Source organism: Physcomitrium patens, chromosome 3 (assembly GCF_059467195.1).
Source record: "Physcomitrium patens ecotype Gransden chromosome 3, ASM5946719v1, whole genome shotgun sequence".
In the NCBI taxonomy this organism is placed as follows: Eukaryota; Viridiplantae; Streptophyta; class Bryopsida; order Funariales; family Funariaceae; genus Physcomitrium; species Physcomitrium patens.
The window spans coordinates 16,948,977-16,968,181 of record NC_143412.1 but is presented as its reverse complement, the minus strand read 5'-3'; the positions used below and the strand labels follow the sequence as shown (position 1 = coordinate 16,968,181).

General features: G+C 32.4%; 1 protein-coding gene across 5 annotated transcripts; it reads right to left on the bottom strand.

Moving 5' to 3' along the window:
* Positions 1-200: 200 nt before the first annotated feature.
* Positions 201-5,175, bottom strand: LOC112280429 (putative protein S-acyltransferase 16). Of its 5 annotated transcripts, none has more exons than XM_024515905.3 (9): positions 4,879-5,175; positions 4,371-4,498; positions 3,372-4,090; positions 2,772-2,861; positions 2,253-2,354; positions 2,004-2,108; positions 1,637-1,735; positions 1,286-1,381; positions 201-826 (listed from the first exon to the last, which is right to left on the bottom strand). In XM_024515905.3, the coding sequence occupies exons 3-9, from the start codon at positions 3,666-3,668 to the stop codon at positions 719-721; spliced, it is 897 nt and encodes a 298-aa protein (XP_024371673.1). In that variant the 5' UTR covers positions 3,669-4,090; positions 4,371-4,498; positions 4,879-5,175; the 3' UTR covers positions 201-718. The 5 variants fall into 5 exon arrangements, with proteins under 5 accessions (XP_024371673.1, XP_090105158.1, XP_024371676.1 ...); XM_090249032.1 differs by having other exon boundaries at positions 3,381-4,090; positions 4,879-5,168; XM_024515908.3 differs by having other exon boundaries at positions 3,381-4,090; positions 4,371-4,532; positions 4,879-5,146.
* Between the last annotated feature and the right edge of the window lie 14,030 nt (positions 5,176-19,205).

Sequence of the window (19,205 nt, the reverse complement as noted above, 5' to 3'; positions counted from 1 at the left end):
AACATTGGTCAAGTGTCGTGCTATGTTCACTGCACTACCATGTGCGTCTCGCCTTGGAATCAAACTTCTGACATGATCCACAATCATCCTGCAGCGTCTGAAATGCTTCACATGTTCAAATGTCTATTTCGAGGAGCTGAGTAGCGCTGTCAAATGACTCAAAATACCAAACCATCACAAAATGCACAGCGAAGAAACACTACTCATAAGAGGCTGCCGGACCTTTCTAGTCATATTCTTCACGTTCTGATATACAACACTGATATTCAGCGGATGAAGCCTATGAAAAATAGAGGTGTGAATGTCGAGATTCAAGGGCCTACTATTCATCCAATTAATCCGGATCTGAACCTGCCCACAAAATACTCTAATTGATCACACACCTCGACCCCTTAAGAGGTTTCTTCTACTGCACACCTAATCCTTGTGCTGAAAAGCACAAACGAACAGTCTGTAGCCCAAAGGGAGGATCACATTGCGCCGTTTTCCTGATGCACATGCTGACATGAACTTATAGCCATTGTGCACAGCAATATCGCTATTCTGCGCATAAGGTACAAGGGTGTGCGAAAAATCAAGCACACTCTTGAAGGACCTCAGAATAGTCCACGTCCACTTCGGTTGCCAGATGAATGACAGCTGCCATTAATTCACAGCACCATTCTGCCCAGACAGTATATCGGTTAAAAGTGTACACCGCGTCCCTTCGCAATCGTTTCTACTCCATTTCAAGAAGATCATCGCTGAAGGTTTGAAATCGTAAACCAGGGCCTAGATGGCCGGTTGCAGTTGGACACAACCAGCAACTTACACTCGGTCCCAAAGCCTGCACAAATTCAACAGCCAAAAGATAAATGCTATTGCTTTAAACAGCACAACAACAAACAAATGCCTTTCCTAGCAGGACATATCGGTGTCTTGAATTAATTTATCGTCACGAACTGAGCAGCAACGAAAATGATTCGAGTCAGTCTCGTCAAACAGCAACTGCAGCAAACGACCATCCGACTCACGAGACACAAGTCCACCGCTGAGGCAAGTACGTAACTGATGTGAATCAGGTAATGCCACAGAACATAAATAAACCCACCTAGCGTCATTAGAAGGACTAATTCTGAAATGACCTGGGCAAGGTTAAGAAAGGTCACACGATTGATGCACCGACCTGACAGAACGCACACCCCTCAGTACAACCAAACAACCCAACAAGACAACCGCCTACACTCTAACACACCACAAATCAAGCCAGCAGGAAGCAGAGAAGAGGGCGGAATAAAAAACTTACAGTAACTAAATTGGTGAAAATGCCAACATCGTATGGATGGCGATAATCCTGTCCTGCCTTTTCTGCAAGCCACTTCGCCCGTACGCCTTCGTGATACTGCCGACCACCACACAGGATCTCAGTTCTCTACAATTGGGTGTTCTCTAACCACAACCAACACTACAATCACATGAAAATCACCGAATACATTAACTTCGCGAACAACTCCATAAAACCTACAGCAAGTCAACAACCCTCGTTTCATATCCATCACGTCACAACGATCATAATTATGTGAGTAGGCTATCAAACCCTCAACTTATAAAAAAAACATCTTGAATCACTCTTTAACCAAAGCTTTACAAATTCAACCTCAATGGTAGTCTTATTGTGCAACAGTAGAAGGAAGTGCCAGGTCATCAACACGCCCACCGCAATCAATACAGGAACTAGAACCACCGCGCAGATTGCCTGCACACATGATTCCACCGTCTCAACTAAAAATTCGACTAGCAATTGTCATATCAAGTCAAAATTACACTTGTCTCGCCATCCACCAAAATGAGCATCCTGTCCTCCGATACAAAACTCGAAATCCAGTGTAGATAAAAAATTCTCTTGGTCATTAATCAAGGAGTATCAAACTCATGACATGCACATAAAATGGAAAAGATTCTGGAAGAAATGGGCACCATACCCAAAAAAAAAAAAAAAAAAAAAAAAAAATCCATGGACATACCCTTGTTAGAGCTGAAGATGCAGCAGTCTCGCTTAACACCTTCGCACCCATGCCCTCTGGAACTTTATCTCCTAAAGTTTGAATGAAGTGAGTCCCTAACAGGATCTTCAACACAGAAAGACAAGAACAACTTCCCCCTTCAGCAGAGTTACATAACGTGTTCACACAATGAGGTTCATAAAACCATCAAGTACCTAAATGAGATTGTATGACCAAGTGCCAGTGGTACAAGATCAGGCAGAAGCTCACCATGGATTGTAAGCTTGCACCTACTACATACAGGACGAAGAGAAAGAAGGCCTTATAGTTGTTGTGGCCTACACAGTTATTGATCCATACACAATGGTGATCCTGCCAAAACTCCACATGAAGTGGTTATTTACAGACGTGGGAAGGGTTAGCTTTTAGAACACTGCATCCTGAAAACACGAGACCCGCCTTAAGTATGGCATGACACAGAGTCAAGGTCGAAAAGTAGGAATATGAAAAATGGATAGTACTCTGGTTGCTTACAGAAGAGGTATCAATGCTCGTGTGCACTATATTGGCAAAATCATACAAAACAATTATTGCCAATTCCACGACGAAGATTCGGACGAGATGATGCAGAATGCAGTCTATAAGATTAACATAATTTGAGAATAGCGATCATGACACTGAATTTTAAATTAAGAAGGATCGCTCACGTACTAAATAACGTCTCCAGTCCCCAAGCAATATTCAAAGAATGACTGAAACCAGTAATGACGTTGTGGGCAGAGTTATTACCATACGAAGTACGCATCGTTTGCAAACACGGCAATGGTGGGCTCGAGGTGGCTTGTATTGCTCGCATTTTTGACAATATCTATCTCCACCCTGCAAACACTTTCATAGAAGCACATTAGCCACCGAGCTGAATGCTAACTCTTCCTTAAGGGCACTCATCTTTGCTCAGTTACCATTACTATATAAAAAGTAAAAGGTAAAAAAACAGTATGTTTACGTGCTGATACTGTCACCTACAATAATATTTATTTCAGATGCTTGATGGATAGATGAATACTGATCCTCATTAATACTACCTAGGTTCCAAAGTTGCCCATCTTGATCACTATTAATTAATAAATGATGATGGTTATTACTTCAAACCATATTCACCTGTTTACAATGCACTCGTACTCCTCCCCTGGCATTTTCTAATCGTCCGCTTTTGACAATAAATGCAAAATATACTACACAAAACTCGATCTTCATAAACCACATCAAGTACTTTGAGTTGGACAACACGAAGGTTACTAAGAACTAAAAGCGAAGAGTCTGTCCAATCTCAGAAGTTCTTATAGAGATGTAAAGGGTTTTATCTGTGAATAAAGTAAAGAAAGGCACCGATAGGACCTTGCGCTTGACTTCATGAAGAGCAACTCCGTCTTCCTCCAAATCAGGTAGGTAGGATGATGGAATGTACCCCGGGTCGCGAACCACTGCTAATGTGTACGATAGCAAAGCCATGGTGCACAACACAGTCAAGAGTGCTACATTTGCAAACCCTGATGCTGTATTGATATTTAACCAAGGATGAATGACGAGCACAACTACTGTATGGTACACAAAACCTATAATAAGCAGAACAACCACCACGGGTAACGAAACGAATCTCCAGAATCCCGTAGCGGGGCGCCCCATAGCTCCAAACTTTGACCACGCTTTCGGCCTCGTAGTGTTGAGTTAGGCGAAATCAGTATTCACATGAAAACAACTTTTCATTGTCTTTTCAGAGCTTCAGCGACTTTGCTACAGCAAAGGAATTGTGCTATCTCCAGTACATATAAGCTGGCAACAAATCCTCATCAAGTATACAAGAAGCTAAGATGTTTCTTGTAGGTAGTGATAAGATGAAATGGACCGAACTCATATTTGAGCAACTAACAACCATGAAAATGCACTTGAAGAGTTATCAGAGTTATTTTGTCCCCAAAGAACAAAATATCAATCCCTCAAAATCCGATGGTGACTAAAAGGCTTCCGAAACATGTATCAAGTGTGATGGCATTCACATTTGTACTGCAGTTGGCATTGGTATGTCTTGTTGATGTGGTGGAGATCGGCTGCACAGACAAGCCAAAAAAGTTAATTAAAATGAACCAATTCAATCGGTGAGAGAGTCTTCATAAATCAGAAAATTGTTTTCCTTCAAAGGCATGCTCATAAATCTGTAATTGCAATTATAATCAACTTTGTGGAAAATGTATTGACCCTTAAATGTGGAGGAGCTCTACGAACGTATTGAAATAGTGAACTCTTAGGTCAACTCTAACGTTCATCAATTAACTGTGCATCCTGTTAAAGGCGAAAACCAAAGGCAGTAATCTCGCCGAAGGCAGTTACCGTCAGAGCAGCGATTGGACAGTGAACACACTTCAGCTTGAAATTTAAAAAGCCACGCTCATGGAGCACGCAACAATCGCAACTACGCATGTATTCCAAGAGAGGCCATGTATCTCTGGTCTCTATCCCTAGAAATCACACGAGAAACCTCATGTCACCCATCTGCAACGATTGCACGCAACTTCGTAGATCATCAACAATCCCTTACTCCAGCTATCAGCAATCCCGTCTAATTACAATGTATCACATTCTGATACATGCGTCAAACTTTGATCGCCTCATTGACACCCAGACAACAAAAGATAGCCTCCGAGAAATACTCTCAAAGATTGTAAAACTCTGACAAATGAAGCCAGATACACAGCTGTCAACTAATTTCACTCGAGAGTTCAAGACTAAAGCGAACTCCACACACCCGGCTCCAACCAACTCATCTCAAATCTTCGTAGGCCCCTTAAAATATACTGGCACTAAGGCCACACTCAAGGGCCCCGGAATCGAAACTCACCTCGCGACCACGAGCTCTTCTACGAAACCACCCCAACTCTCACCATCGGGCACAAAACCCTACAAACCCTACAGAATCTAGGCTTCAAATCCACACCGTGAACTACAGCGAAGCGTGCTCCCCCAACGCAACACGATAATCTCACTGTAGGACGAGAACCGTGAGGATTCAAAGCAAGAAAAACAGAGGAAGAGTGGTAATCGAGGCGACAAGGAGGAAGAGGAGGAAGGAAGGGCCTCTGCGACGCAGGACGACGACGACAATAGCGAAAAAGCTTCAAGAGGGAAAAAAAGAAGCTCCGATTCAGCTCAACTCAGCTGGCCAACAGGGAGAAAAAAAACACAACCGTCTCGTAGCTCCAGGGCTCGATTCATGTCCTTATCCACGTCCCTATCCACGTGGATGGCGGTGTTCACATTCAACTCTATTCCCGTGGCCTGGCCGCACCAACTGGAGCCGACTCTTGGCCGCCAGTTCCTTGATTAGGGCATTAATGTGCGGTTTAGAGCACAACCAACACGTGAATTTAGTGCCACCCTTCTACACACACACATGGAATAATATAGTAGACTTGGAAAAGCTTGACAAGATGCAAAAAATAATAATAATGGTAATAATAGTACGAGGAGTCACAATATTGATGAATTATGAAAAGGAACGCAATGTAAAAATAAAAATTGATTTTTACAGTTATGTGAGAATCCATAATGTGGTGTGGTTTTTAACTATGTGGATACAGTATAAGTGTATGCATTCATGCACACTTGAAACATTCACTATTCTTTTCTCCTTTTTATTTATTTATTTGATTTTTTCTCATCCTGATGTGTACCATCATATGAACACAGAATGATCAAAAGAATAGAAATATGAAACATGAAAGAAATAACATTTGAGTTGCAGTCATGAAAACACAAGAATGGAGAACATAACTCATGGCTGTAGAGGCTACATCCAATTGGCTTCATTGAGAATATCACAAAGTTTATAAATATTTTGACCCCACTTTTGTTTTTTCTTCTTCTGAATAATATGATACCACAAAAATTTCATAGTAAATTTATTGGCCTTTGGAATTGAAGTGAGTGTCAACCATGTTAACCAATGTCAATGCTTATTTATTTATGTTTTTATTATTTATTTATTTATTTATTTATTTATATTACAATTGTGTAAAACTTACAATATTTCTTCATTCTATGCAGTTTGGCATAGCCATGTTAGTAGATTGTATTTCAATTATTCGTACAAATTTATTTACTTATTTATTATATATATGTGTATGTTTTTTGTAGCTTTATATTACTATATTGTATTCATTTGCATGATTAAATTAGTTTGGAGATTAAAATGATGTTTTTATCAAAGTGGCATTTTTTTAATATAACGACTCATTTATTTTATTTTAAATTCATACTTGTAACAATTCAGGATAAAAATAATCCCTAAAAGAGATTAAAAAGCTTATTTTTATTCGCTTGGAAACTACATGCACTTTGAATAAATCTTGTATAAGACTAAATTTGAAATTTCATGCACTTTATGCAAGGTTTTTGAGTAATTAAATAAAATTATCGAAAATTTAAAAAGAATTAGACATTTTTCTAGACAAAAAATAAGATGGTAGTCCAAGATTAGATTTGATATATTTGTTTTTTGTAGTTATTGTTGTGTTTTATTTGTAGTGAGTTGTAGAAGATAAAACAAAATAAAACAATTAGAGTGGCATCTTTTTGTCTGCACAAATCACTTAACATTTATGAATTCCTAAAGATTTAATACTATTTATTTTGTTTTGTATTAAATTATATATATATATATATATATATATATATATATCTATATATATATTTATATTCTAAAACTTTAACAACAACAAAATTAACTAAAAAAAATGATTTGAGTTTGCAAACTCTACATCAAGTATCTCAAATGAGATAATTAGTACAAATATAGAAAATTTACCTACAATCTCAAATTTATCAAAAATCTATTTTATTCTTTTAAATTTAGAACTACACACACCCACGTATACATACATATATATATATATATATATATATATATTAGACACCAAAACACAAATCATCTATATGTGCATTGATTGAATAAACACTTTATTGGATACATCAGTTTAAGTTAATATAATTAAAACAAAATACTAAATTATTCTCCTGTCATAACCACAAGTAACTAAAAGTAATTCTATGTGTAAAAATATAATATATTATTTTATGCATAATATAATATGTTCTAAAAATATTTTCTGGTTTTTTTCTTTTTTAAAATAGAATATATAAATTTAAAATCCATTCATTAAATATTCGTATTATTTAAAGTTAAAAAGTGAATAATAAAATATAATATTTTATTATTATTTATATAATCTAATAAGTTGTATTTTCGTATGTATTTGTTAGCTCACTTCCACTTCTGAAGTTGATTTTGTAACATTTTTTTAAATTTTTTAAAATTTGTTTTTGAAGTCTAATGAATCAAGAGCCTTTAAGAACAGAATTTTTAAAATTAAAAGGTTTAATTTTATTTATTTATTTAAATAGATCTAGAATTAATTAGAAAAAAATAAAAAAATCAGGAAATATTTTATTGAATTACTAATAAAACATTTAATAAACATCTATAAGAATTTTTATACCATAAATTATTTCTCACCTAAAGAATTTTTTTTACTTGCAATAGCATTTAAACAAGATGGGATTGTATACAAGTTTGAAAAACATACAACCTCAGCTTGTATAATTTTTTTTTAAAAAATCAAATATAACGGTTTTAATTTTTTATTATTTATAGAATCTAATAAGTTTATTTTTAGATGAAAGCCATATTTCAAAAACTTTAATTTCCTTTAAATATTTTAAAAATTTTAAAATTAAAATTTAATAATAATAATAATAATAATAATAATATATAATTTTTATGGATATTTAAGTAAAAAAATTGACTTCAAGAAATTAATCAATCAAAAAATAACTTAAATTAATATCCTAAGAATTAATTTATCAAATATTATTTTAATTTTTTTGAAAAATATCTTTTATATAAAACTTTTTTTTTTCAACAAAACATGAATTATTTGTTATTTTATTTATTTTATATTGGCATTTATAACAAAAGCTTATTATAAATATTATTTATAAAATAATCTTCATATCCTATAATGTAGTATTATTTAAAAATATCATAATACATGTGAATTCTAGTATTATTATTCATAATTTTTTAAAGCATGTTAATTTTATTATACATAATGAATTACTACAATAAGAAAGAGAAATTCCAAAGAAACAAAATCAAAGGGAGACAAAAAAATCAAAGAGAGACAATACCAAATTATATGTTAGAGTCCAAGACTTTGTTGGTGAAGCATTAATAATGGACTTTGATAAAACTTCTTCTGTAACAACCACTCGACCAATTTAGATTAAATTAGTACAAATATGAAGATCACAACATTCTTGTCAATTCTTTAAAAGATTATGAAGGCATGATCTATTTGATTTTGTAGTCTTCTTTCATACTTTTGATGCGTTTATTATAGAAATATGAGATAATATTAGTGACAACATTGTCAAATAAACAAAGATTATTAGACGAAATACATTGAGTGGTAGAAATCAATTACAAAGTATGTAATTTAAACCAAATATAAATTTACATCCAATACATTGTCAAGTTCCCCTCCTAGTTGATTAGGTGCCCCTTCAATTAGCTAGGATCACAAAACACACATTGTTGAAGATGAACGTTACAATGATATTACTGCTAAACTACACTTGTTCAAATTAATGATATAGCAACTAGACCACCGAAGTGTGTGACAAATACAATAGAAGAAATCTTCAACCCTTATCAATAGATGAAGTATGACTAGAAGATTTCTTACGACAAAGACAAATCCAATCTCTTGAAGGGAGAGTCAAAAGAAGTGGTGTCAAACATGCCATATGCCACCCACATTAGGATTGATTATACAAAATCATGGTAATATCTCCTTTCTTCTTACTACATTTAAAATAAGATAGTCCAATTGACACAATTGCCAATTCAAGATGTACAAAATCATCAATAGGAAGATGACAAGGAATACAATTCTTTGATTGCTTCCAATATCCTTGCCCATGCTTGCCTTCTAACAACAAAATACCACTAGGCAACACATCTTTTATATGTAGAATTGTATACTTTGCCTTAATATCAAGAATTTTAGGCACCTCACATTACAAATACATATAATTTCTTTTGAAGAATTTTTGCAATTGAGGTTGATAAATTCCACTATAAATATAAATATATTATAAAAATATTGTGATATTAAACAATAGATAAGTTTTTCATATCCATATACATGGTTTGTTTGAATAACTTTGCTAGGTTATATAGATATTGAGTCTAAACTTTATAATCATATAGGTCTATAACTAGAATTAGTTTCTTACATATTGAGTTGAATAGAATTGACTTTCATCCATACAACAATCGATAAGGACTATAAGATATCAAAGATGGTTATTATTGAAATGATAATTCATTACAATCTACGGCAACATCAAGTCTCAATCACAATGGTTGCCATGAAATAATATATAATTCCATAAACCATGTTTGATAGTTTGAACAACTTGTTCAACTAGGCCATATGCCTCAACATGATTTCTAGCTGTGATACAATGATCTATCAAAGCTTTAGTACATAAAGCTTTAAAAATCTTAAGAAACTCCCTTCCTTGATCTTTAAGACTTTAGCATGTCCTCCAAAATGTGCCAATATTTGATTAAAAAATTCATAGCTATCAATTTTGAAGAATTTTGTGGTAAAGCCATAAGTTCAATCTACTTATTAAAATGGTCTACCATCACCAACATGTATTTAGTTCTATATAAAGTCACAAAAAGTGGTCCAATAAAGTCCAAAGACCAATAATAATACAAATCCATGATAGGTAATGACTTCAAGTAAAGTAATAAGGTATTAAAACTTGATCTAATTTGATTAAATACTTCACATTGAAAAACATATGTGGCTATTTGTTAATATATACCACTCCATCAATATTGATTGAACAACATAAAATATGTCGTGTATACTTTAAAATGTCCAAGTTCTTCATATACTTATCATATTAAGCAGGCTCTTTGATTTGGCCTTAGAACTATGCACCTAGTTCTATTAGGCCATATACAAAATAACAAATTATTCTTTCTATAAAATCTTATTATTTAGTGATCAATCATACTTCTTTCTATGTTAAAAATAACTCAAAAAAATATTCCTTATTGAAGCTTTTGTAAGACTACAAGATCTTCTTATACATTATTAATTACTTGATTCTTATCCAATTCCTCATCTGAATTCTAATCAAGAACTATGGTTATAGAATTTGATATTAAAGTCAAGTATGTGGCTACATGCCATCTAAGAACTACCTCTTGATTACAATTTTGAAGCCATTGAGCTTTAGTTAAGTCTTCTTTTAAAGAACATGGATTATAAAAAAATCTATAGGCATCCAAAATTGGTAATACAACTCCAATGTACAACCTCAAAGTTATATTTTTGAAGCAACAAAGCCCATCTTATAAGCTTATCAGAAAGCTTGTCTGATTCTATAAGCCACTTCAAAGGTTGATGGTTAATTACCTATATAAAGCATTAATCATACAAATAAGATTGAAAGTAAGCAATGGTCTAAACTGCTGTTAAAGTTTTTTTTTTATAAGATAAATAATTTGACTATACATCATTATTATTTCTACAAAAAAATATAATAATAATATATTTCTATCCTATGTTATCCTTCTATATCAAGACTACTTTCAATTCCATTATATTTTAATCTATATGTAGTTACAAAGATCAATTGGCATGCAGACTTTGAAGCATTAGATTTGAATCCAACTTTTGCTTCAATGTGTCAAATATATGTAGTTGCTCACAATTCCAAATCTATGGTTGATATTTACATATGAGAATAGTTAAAGGCTTGGCAATGACATTAAATTTTTTAATAAACTTTTACTAGTAGTTTGCCAATCCTAAAAAAATATGAAGTCATAAAACATTACTTGTTGTTAAGTATGAAGATATATTTCACCTTGCAATTGTCAAGGACAAGAACTTGATAAAGACAAATAAACAAGTGAGACTTCTCTCAAAGAAAGATGACAAAATAGAAATAACTCAATATATATATATTAAAAAAGAAACTAGAATGGCTATTGACAAAGAAAACTAGAGACCCTTTAAACTAGATTAGAAGCAAGAAAGCAGTTGACAAGAATGAAGAAGGCTTCACTCTTGTCTCTAAATATACTATCTAACTAAGGACTATGTGGTGATGTTCTATAGGACCTCTAATATGTATTGACTTTGTAAGACACATGCCTTGACTTACAAGACAAGTTTTTCTATATGTGGGCCACATAGTTAGCTTCGTCTTCAAGCTAATAACATGTGTGGCACATGGCCAACTTGTTGACCACGTTTTTAATCCAAAAAATCAATTAAAGACACCTATAAAGTCAAAGCAGCATCTATTAAGCTTCTAGGAAGCTTTCATAGCAAATATTAAAGAATTTATTTTTACCTATTTTTACTTACTTCTAGCTATTTATACATGTAATTATTGGTTTACATGCATATGTTCGTGACATTATCTCCTCTTTTAGGGAAGAGTTCCATGAAGAGTGGTCACCATATATTGAGGAAATCTATGATGCGACAAATTGTATTTGCCACATACTCTGATCTTTGTTCTCTTCAAAGATGATTGATAAGGCCTTTCAACCATCGATAGTATCCCATACTATGACAAGAAGACCATCCAATTATTTGATCATTGTTGAGGCCTTCATAACTTCCTTCGAATAAAACATTTGGAATACTGTTAGGAGTTGTTCTTACCTCTAGTAAAATCACCAAACATCGGGAGTCTCTTCCAAGGTCATGATATCAAATGCGTTGTATCTCGCCATCTATTTGAAGAAAAACATGTCATTCTTGAAGATCTTCATCTCGATTGTATCCTCTTGAAGGTTGTGACAATCATAATGTCTCATCCGACAAGTCAGCAAATGAAAGCTTTCGAGTCAAATCCATTGGTTGTCGGTTCTCCATCTCTTCAACGTCACAACTACAAAGAAGTTACAAACAAGGATTGAAAATAGAATGTTATCTTGCCTAGATCTTATTTTTTTTATAAGAAAGATTTTCATCTTGATTTTGATGGATGTTATCAATGAAAAGCCTCTACTACCTTTATTATATTTGTAAGTTTTTTTATTAGTTCCTATGTACGTTCACTAATATCATATCCGTGCTAATGGATAAGATATTCTAATTTATTTCGATGCTACCTTGAATCTAAGACTTCTTTTACTTCGAACTCTTCAGTATTCTCTACTTTTATAGGAGGAGGTAGAACTTGTCTTCTTCTTGGTATGTCTATTATCTTGTATGGTTCAAGAAGAGATACGTAAAATACTGGATGGATTTTCATTGACTCTAGTAGGTGTAAACAATATGCAACTAGATTGATTTGTACAAAAATAGAAAATGGTCCAAGCCTTCAATAGTCCAAATTATCACAAGGATGAGTAGTCTTGATATTGTCACGAAATAACCATACCTTGTCACCTATGTGGAATGGTGGTTGTCCCTTTCAATAGACATCTGCATTAATCTTTTGTTATTCTTGAGCTTCTTTTAATTGCGCCTTCATCATTGCATGTAGCTCTGATAAATGAATTGCCAAATCTTTTGTTGCATGATAATCAACTTTTGAAAAGTCAAAAGTATCAAGTCGTGGATGATAACCATAATTGGCAAAGAAAGGTGTTTGTTTTGTAGAAGAATGTATCGTGTTATTGTAAGCAAACTTTGCAAATGGCAAAAAAGTTGTCCAATCATCTTGTTGGTAGTTGATGGTACATCTTAAATACTACTCCAAAACTTGATTAACACGCTCTATTTGTCCATCACTTTGAGGATGGAATGTTGAAAGTTTCATATCCACTTTTAGAATCTTGAAAAGAGTTCGCCAAAATCTTGATACAAATTGAATTCTCCAATGTGATATAATATCCTTGGATAATCCATTATAACGATAGATATTGTTAAGAAAGAACTTAGCTATTTCTTCACGTGTGATGGATTTTGTACATGATATAAAATATGCCATCTTCGTAAAATGATCTACTATCACGAATATAGAATCATAAGAACCTGAGATTGGAAGATCCGTGATGAAATCCATAGAAACAAAAGACCATGGTTGTTTTGGAATGGGTAATGGCTAAAGAAGTCCGTAAGGTCGATGACAAGGAGTTTTTGATTTTGAGCAAACATCACAAGATTGTACAAAATCTTTGACTGCTTTCTACATTTGGGGCCACCAAAAGTCTTTGGATATTAGTTCCAAAGTTTCATTGTACCCAAAATGTCCTACTGCTAGAAAGTCATGACGAGCTTGAAGAACTTGTAATCGAGTTTCACCTTCTGGAACATATAGATGTCCCTCAAAATATAGTATATTGTTCTTGAATTCAAACTTGGAAGTATCATGAGACTTTGAAGGATTTTCCTTAATATCATGAATAAGAGGATCAGAAGACATACTTGACTGAATTTGCTTAATGAAAGTTGAATCAATAGTTATTATTGATTTCATTGCTCAAAGATGAAGATACTCTAGCTTCAAGAAAATTGTCTGTTGTTGATTAAAAGCAACATCTCTTTCCTTTGGTGCAAGGTAAGATTGTCTAGAGAGTGCATCTGACAAACCTTGTTGTATTCTTGGTTGATAAGTGATCTTCAATTTGAATCTTGACAAAGACATATTCCAACGGGCTTGGCAACAATTCAAAACATGTACTGACATAAAATATTTAAGATTCTTGTGATCCATATACATGATGATTGGGCTTAAAGCACCTTCTAGATAATGGCACTATTCTTGAAACGAATCCACGATTACAAGAAGTTCTTTGTTCTGGATCTCGTAGTTAATCTCGGCTGCTGAAATTTTTTTGGAATGAAAAGCTATTGGATGAAGTTTATCATTTGTTCCCATTTGTAATAATATGGCACCCAAAGCAAATTTTGATGTGTCTATTTCTATAAAAAAATAGCTTAAAAAATCAACATGATACAAGATTGGTGCAGAAATAAAGATTGTCTTCAAAGCTTCAAATGCTACTTCCGCTTCTTGATTCTATTGAAGTTTGTCATTACAAGTCAAAAATGTAAGTGGAGCTGCAATTTGAGAGAAGTCTTTGATGAAGATCCGACAGCAGTTGGCAAATCCCAAAAAGCATTGGACATCTCTTACCGTTTTTGAGATCTTTTAATCCATAATAGTTTGAACTTTGTTAGGATCCATCATAAGTCCATCATTTGAAATGATCTATCCTAAGAAGTCGACTTGAATAGTATGAAATACACACTTTTTTTTTTATCTTGGCATAGAATCTCGCATCTCTTAGTTTTTGTAACACACGACGAACATGAAGTTCATGTTCTTCTATGTTCTTAGAATAGATTAAGATGTCGTCTAGGTAACAGATAACAAAATCATCTAAAAATTCTTGAAAGACATCATTCATTAAATGTTGGAATGCTACTGGTGTATTTTTAAGTCCAAAAGGTATGACGTTATATTCAAAATATCCATACCTTGTTTGAAATATAGTCTTCTATTCATCTCCTTTTTTGATGCGTATTAGATTGTATGCTCCTTGTAGATCTATTTTTGTATAGATTTTAGCTTGATTCAATTGATCAAGGAGTCTAGATATCAAAGGTAGTGGGTACCTATTCTTGATGGTGATTTTATTGAGTCCTCAATAATTGACACACATCCACAATGATCCATCTTTTTTCTTCACAAATAAAATGGGAGCTCCTGCTAGTGATTTGGAATGGCGTATGAAGTTCTTGGCCACATTCTCTTCAATATACTCCTTGAATTCAACCAACTTATTTTGTGATAAATTGTAGATTGGTCCAAATGGCGATTGTGCTCCTTCTTGAAGGTCAATTGAGTAATCATAGGAACAATGTTTCGGAAGAGTATCTGTATTTTTCTTCTCAAATATATCTTAAAAATCTTAACATTGGCTTGGAATGCCACTTGAAGTCTTTCCTCTAGTAGAAACAGGTGTGGCATAAATGACACAAGGTGATCTTTCTTTTGCAATATGCAAGAAAGCTCTTGCATCTACAAATACAGGTTTAATTATAATAGACTTATGACTTTCTACTTAATTAATCACATTCTTAACTATATACGTTTAGAAAAGTCAAGACTACGAAAAATCCAATCTATTTTAGGATTATATTTTTCTAGCCATGATAAACCTAAAATAACTAGATTAGAAGGAGATCTAATGATATTAAATATTACAAAGCTATTATGACCATTAGTTGCTACTTCTATAGGAAGGATTTAATGAATAACATCTCTTGAAGACAATGGACAACCATCTGTGACTTCTACATAAAAAAGTTTAGTTTTCTTCACTAAAAGTATGCTATGTCTTTTAACAAATTCTTCATTTAAGAAACATACTCAAACTCTTGAATCTAGTAAAGCAAAGGCTTTGTGATGTTTAGGTCCTAGAATAACATCTATCGTAAAACATAAAGAAGGTTCTGAGAAAAGAATAGGACCTACACTAAGTGTTGTACAAGGTTCCAGTTGCACGGTCCCTATTATAGTTGGACAAATTTATTTTCTAACATGCTATCTTCTTTGATTACCATACTCCTCATTTTATGGTTGCATTGTTTCTTTGAGCAATGTTGAACAATGTGCTTAGGTTCTCTACAATATAAGTACAATCCTTCTTAACGACGACAAGTCTTTTCTTGCTCTGTAAGAAGTTTGAAACGTACCACATCAATTTGCATATCCTCTACTTCCAAATGTACGTGTTGAAGAAATATTGGTGTTGCCATTGAATTATAGTAATGTTGAAATGTACTTATACGGTTCTCAGATCAAAATTCAAAAAGACGATTGTCGCATTTCTTAGCAAAGTCAATTGCTTGACTTAATGTTTGAGGATCAAATAAGTTGAGCATTAATTTCTTTACTTCATATTGTAATCCACAGAGAAATTGGCTAACAAATGCAACATCATCCCATTCGATATTAATTACAAGTTATCAAAATTGTGAAGCTTATAACGTTACTGATTGATTACCTTGTCGCAAAATACAAATCTTGTTGGTTGCAACATGAATTGCATCATGTTCTCCATACATGGATCAAAACTCCATCAAAAAAGCTTCTAGATTATTCAATATTGGATCTCGTTGTTCAAGAAAAGATGAAAACCATGATAATGTTGAACCTGAAAGAAGCGTATCAGTGAATCTAACTTATGATCCTAGAGTTAGATAGCTTTGGAGTTGAAATTCAATCACAAGTTGTACTTGATTAATAAATCCTCTAAACTTTGATCTGGTTCCATCAAACTTCTCGGGTAGAGCAATTCTAGGTTCTCTAACACTGGAAGGACATTCCACCATAGGAGAAGGGACATGATTTGGTGCAGAAGTTGAAGCAGCTCCAATCATTTCTATATCTTCACTTCTTACCAATCTTGTTGCTCCTTGTGGTGATAAATTGAGTTGATGCATTGCAAGCATTAACTTCTTCAATTACTCTTGCATTTGTGCCATTTCACTTTTCATTTCAGCAAGTTTTGCCATGATAATACTTAGAAAAAAAAATGTCTAATATCACTCAAGATAAATAGAAGAGAGGACTTGAGAACAAAAAAAATACTAAAGATAATATCAGTTTAAAAGAAGGTAATCCGCAACTTCTAATATGCTTATGTCTTATCAAGAGAAAGGGGTAATCCACTCTTAATCAAGATTAGACAAAGCTTTGATATTGTAAGTGTACTCTTATCAATCTATCAAAAACAAGAACTTAATAAAGACAAATAAACAAGTGAGACTTCTCTCAAAGAAAGATGACAAAATAGAAATAACTCAATATGTATATTAAAAAAGAAACTAGAATGGCTATTGCCAAAAGACAAGAAATTAGAGACCCTTCAAACTAGATTAGAAGCAAGAAAGCAGTTGACAAGAATGAAGAAGGCTTCACTCTTGTCTCTAAATATATTATCTAACTAAGGGCTATGTGGCGATGTTCTATAGGACCTCTAATATGTGTTGACTTTGTAATACACATGCCTTGACTTACAAGGCAAGTTTTTCTATATGTGGGCCACATAGTTAGCTTCGTCTTCAAGCTAATAACATGTGTGGCACATGGCCAACTTGTTGACCACGTTTTTAATCCAAAAAGTCAATTAAAGACACCTATAAAGTCAAAGCAGCATCTATTAAGCTTCTAGGAAGCTTTCATAGCAAATATTAAAGAATTAACTTATTTTTACCTATTTTTACTTACTTCTAGCTATTTATACATGTAATTATTGGCTTACATTCGTATGTCAATAACATCAATCTAAATTATAAAATAGCATCATTTAAAAATTTCTTCTAATTGGTAATGTAAAATAAAAGAAGCAAATAACAAGAACAAAAGAAAATACAAAATAAATGAAATAAAAAAAATCAAGCAATTATATAATCCAAAATTTGGTCAAAGTTTGTTTATTAAGTTTTCATTCAATAAAAAAGAATATATATATATATATATATATATATATATAATTTTTATCTTTTCAATAGTATAAGAAACATATAAATTCAAATTATTATGAGTAAGTTATAGAAGTTTAAAAATAATAAATAATCAAATAAAAAGTTAATAAAAATATTTTATCTCAAAGAGAACTTGCTTATATATGAAGGATTTGAGCATCACTAAGCTCATAATTAATGTATATAGATATCTAAGAGAGGCCACAAGGCCTTAATCTTATCGTCCTAACTACCTTCAAGATGCTACAACCCATATGGGACTTGTGCACCTTCCTTCTTACAAGGACTACACTAGTTGCTAGTCCTCCCATTTTCTACTAGTAATACCAACATTTTTGCATATTTGACTATACCATGGTGTTTAAAAACATCCAATTAGCCAATTAGCCTATCCGTGGCCTTCAAATCTTGCTCCATTTCTTCATAATGGCTCTCGAAGTGATAAAACTCATTTTTATCAAAGTCTTTCAAATTATTCTAAAAATTCATAGAAAATTCTAAATAAATTCTAAATAAATTCTAAATTTTTTTATAATATTTTTATAATAATTTTATTAATTTAAAGCTATATTTTTTTATCTTGGTGATTTTTTATAGTAATAAAATCAATTTAAATCTATTATAAATCCTAATTTTTATATAATTAATTAAAAATACATGAGGTTCTTTTTTATTCTTCTTTTAATTATTAAATAATATTTATAGTTTTTTTAAAGATTAATATATATAAATATAAGGTTAATATAAATATTTATTTTAATAAATAATCCTTAATATTCAATAATAAGTAAAAAATACTAAATCAACTTAGATGAGTGCCTCTGAGACTTATTAAGACTCTATTTCTACAACTAACATTCTAATTTCTATTTTTCTAAGGATTTTTGTACTACTCACTCTATATTGTGGTTTTAAATACTTAAAATATATTTTTTATCATAAGATAATTAATAAATTTATTTGATGATTTATATTGGGACTTTTTGCAAGGCATCTATTTTTGCTTATTGTATGCCAAGACTTCTTAAGGTAATCATGTGATCCAAGTGTGATAACTGTTCATAGAAGAATTTATACTTTTCATAATGTAAATATAATCTTTATTATTATAATCATTCAAACATTACTTGTAAATATCTCATATGATCTTATGAAGTATTATTATTAATAATAACATCATAAATTTAACATCTAACATATGACAAGTTGAATAAAACTTAGTCCATTATCTGTTTAAACTCAAGTGGTGAAATTTAAAGACTAAATAGAAGGAACTTGTAGTGATAAAATTGATCTTTGTTATTTTGATCAACTCTCCAAAATGCTATCTTCATCCAATCTTCAAGAAGTAATAGTAATTAGTGATAACCAGATCTTAAATCTAAAGTATTAAATACTTGAAAGAATCCTATTATATTAAAAAATTCTTTTGGTATTGATATTAGATATTAATTAGAAATAGTCTTATAATTAAGTAGATAATAGACTCTATACATTTGCTTCTTTGTCCAATTGCCAAAAACATTTTTTTTTGAAGGCATGACTATGACACAAGTATATTCACTATTGAAAAGCTCAATCAAGTCTATAACCAATAATTCTTAGTAACGAATGTAGATAC

Bases quoted from the DNA above. Each gene is read 5' to 3' on its own strand.
- LOC112280429 (XM_024515905.3), bottom strand. From the start codon at position 3,668: ATGGGGCGCCCCGCTACGGGATTCTGGAGATTCGTTTCGTTACCCGTG. The intron at 2,355-2,771 runs GTAATAACTCTG...GAGTTTTGGCAG, and splicing joins AACGATGCGTACTTCGTATG to GATCACCATTGTGTATGGAT. The intron at 2,109-2,252 runs GTGAGCTTCTGC...TCTGTGTTGAAG, and splicing joins GTGCAAGCTTACAATCCATG to ATCCTGTTAGGGACTCACTT.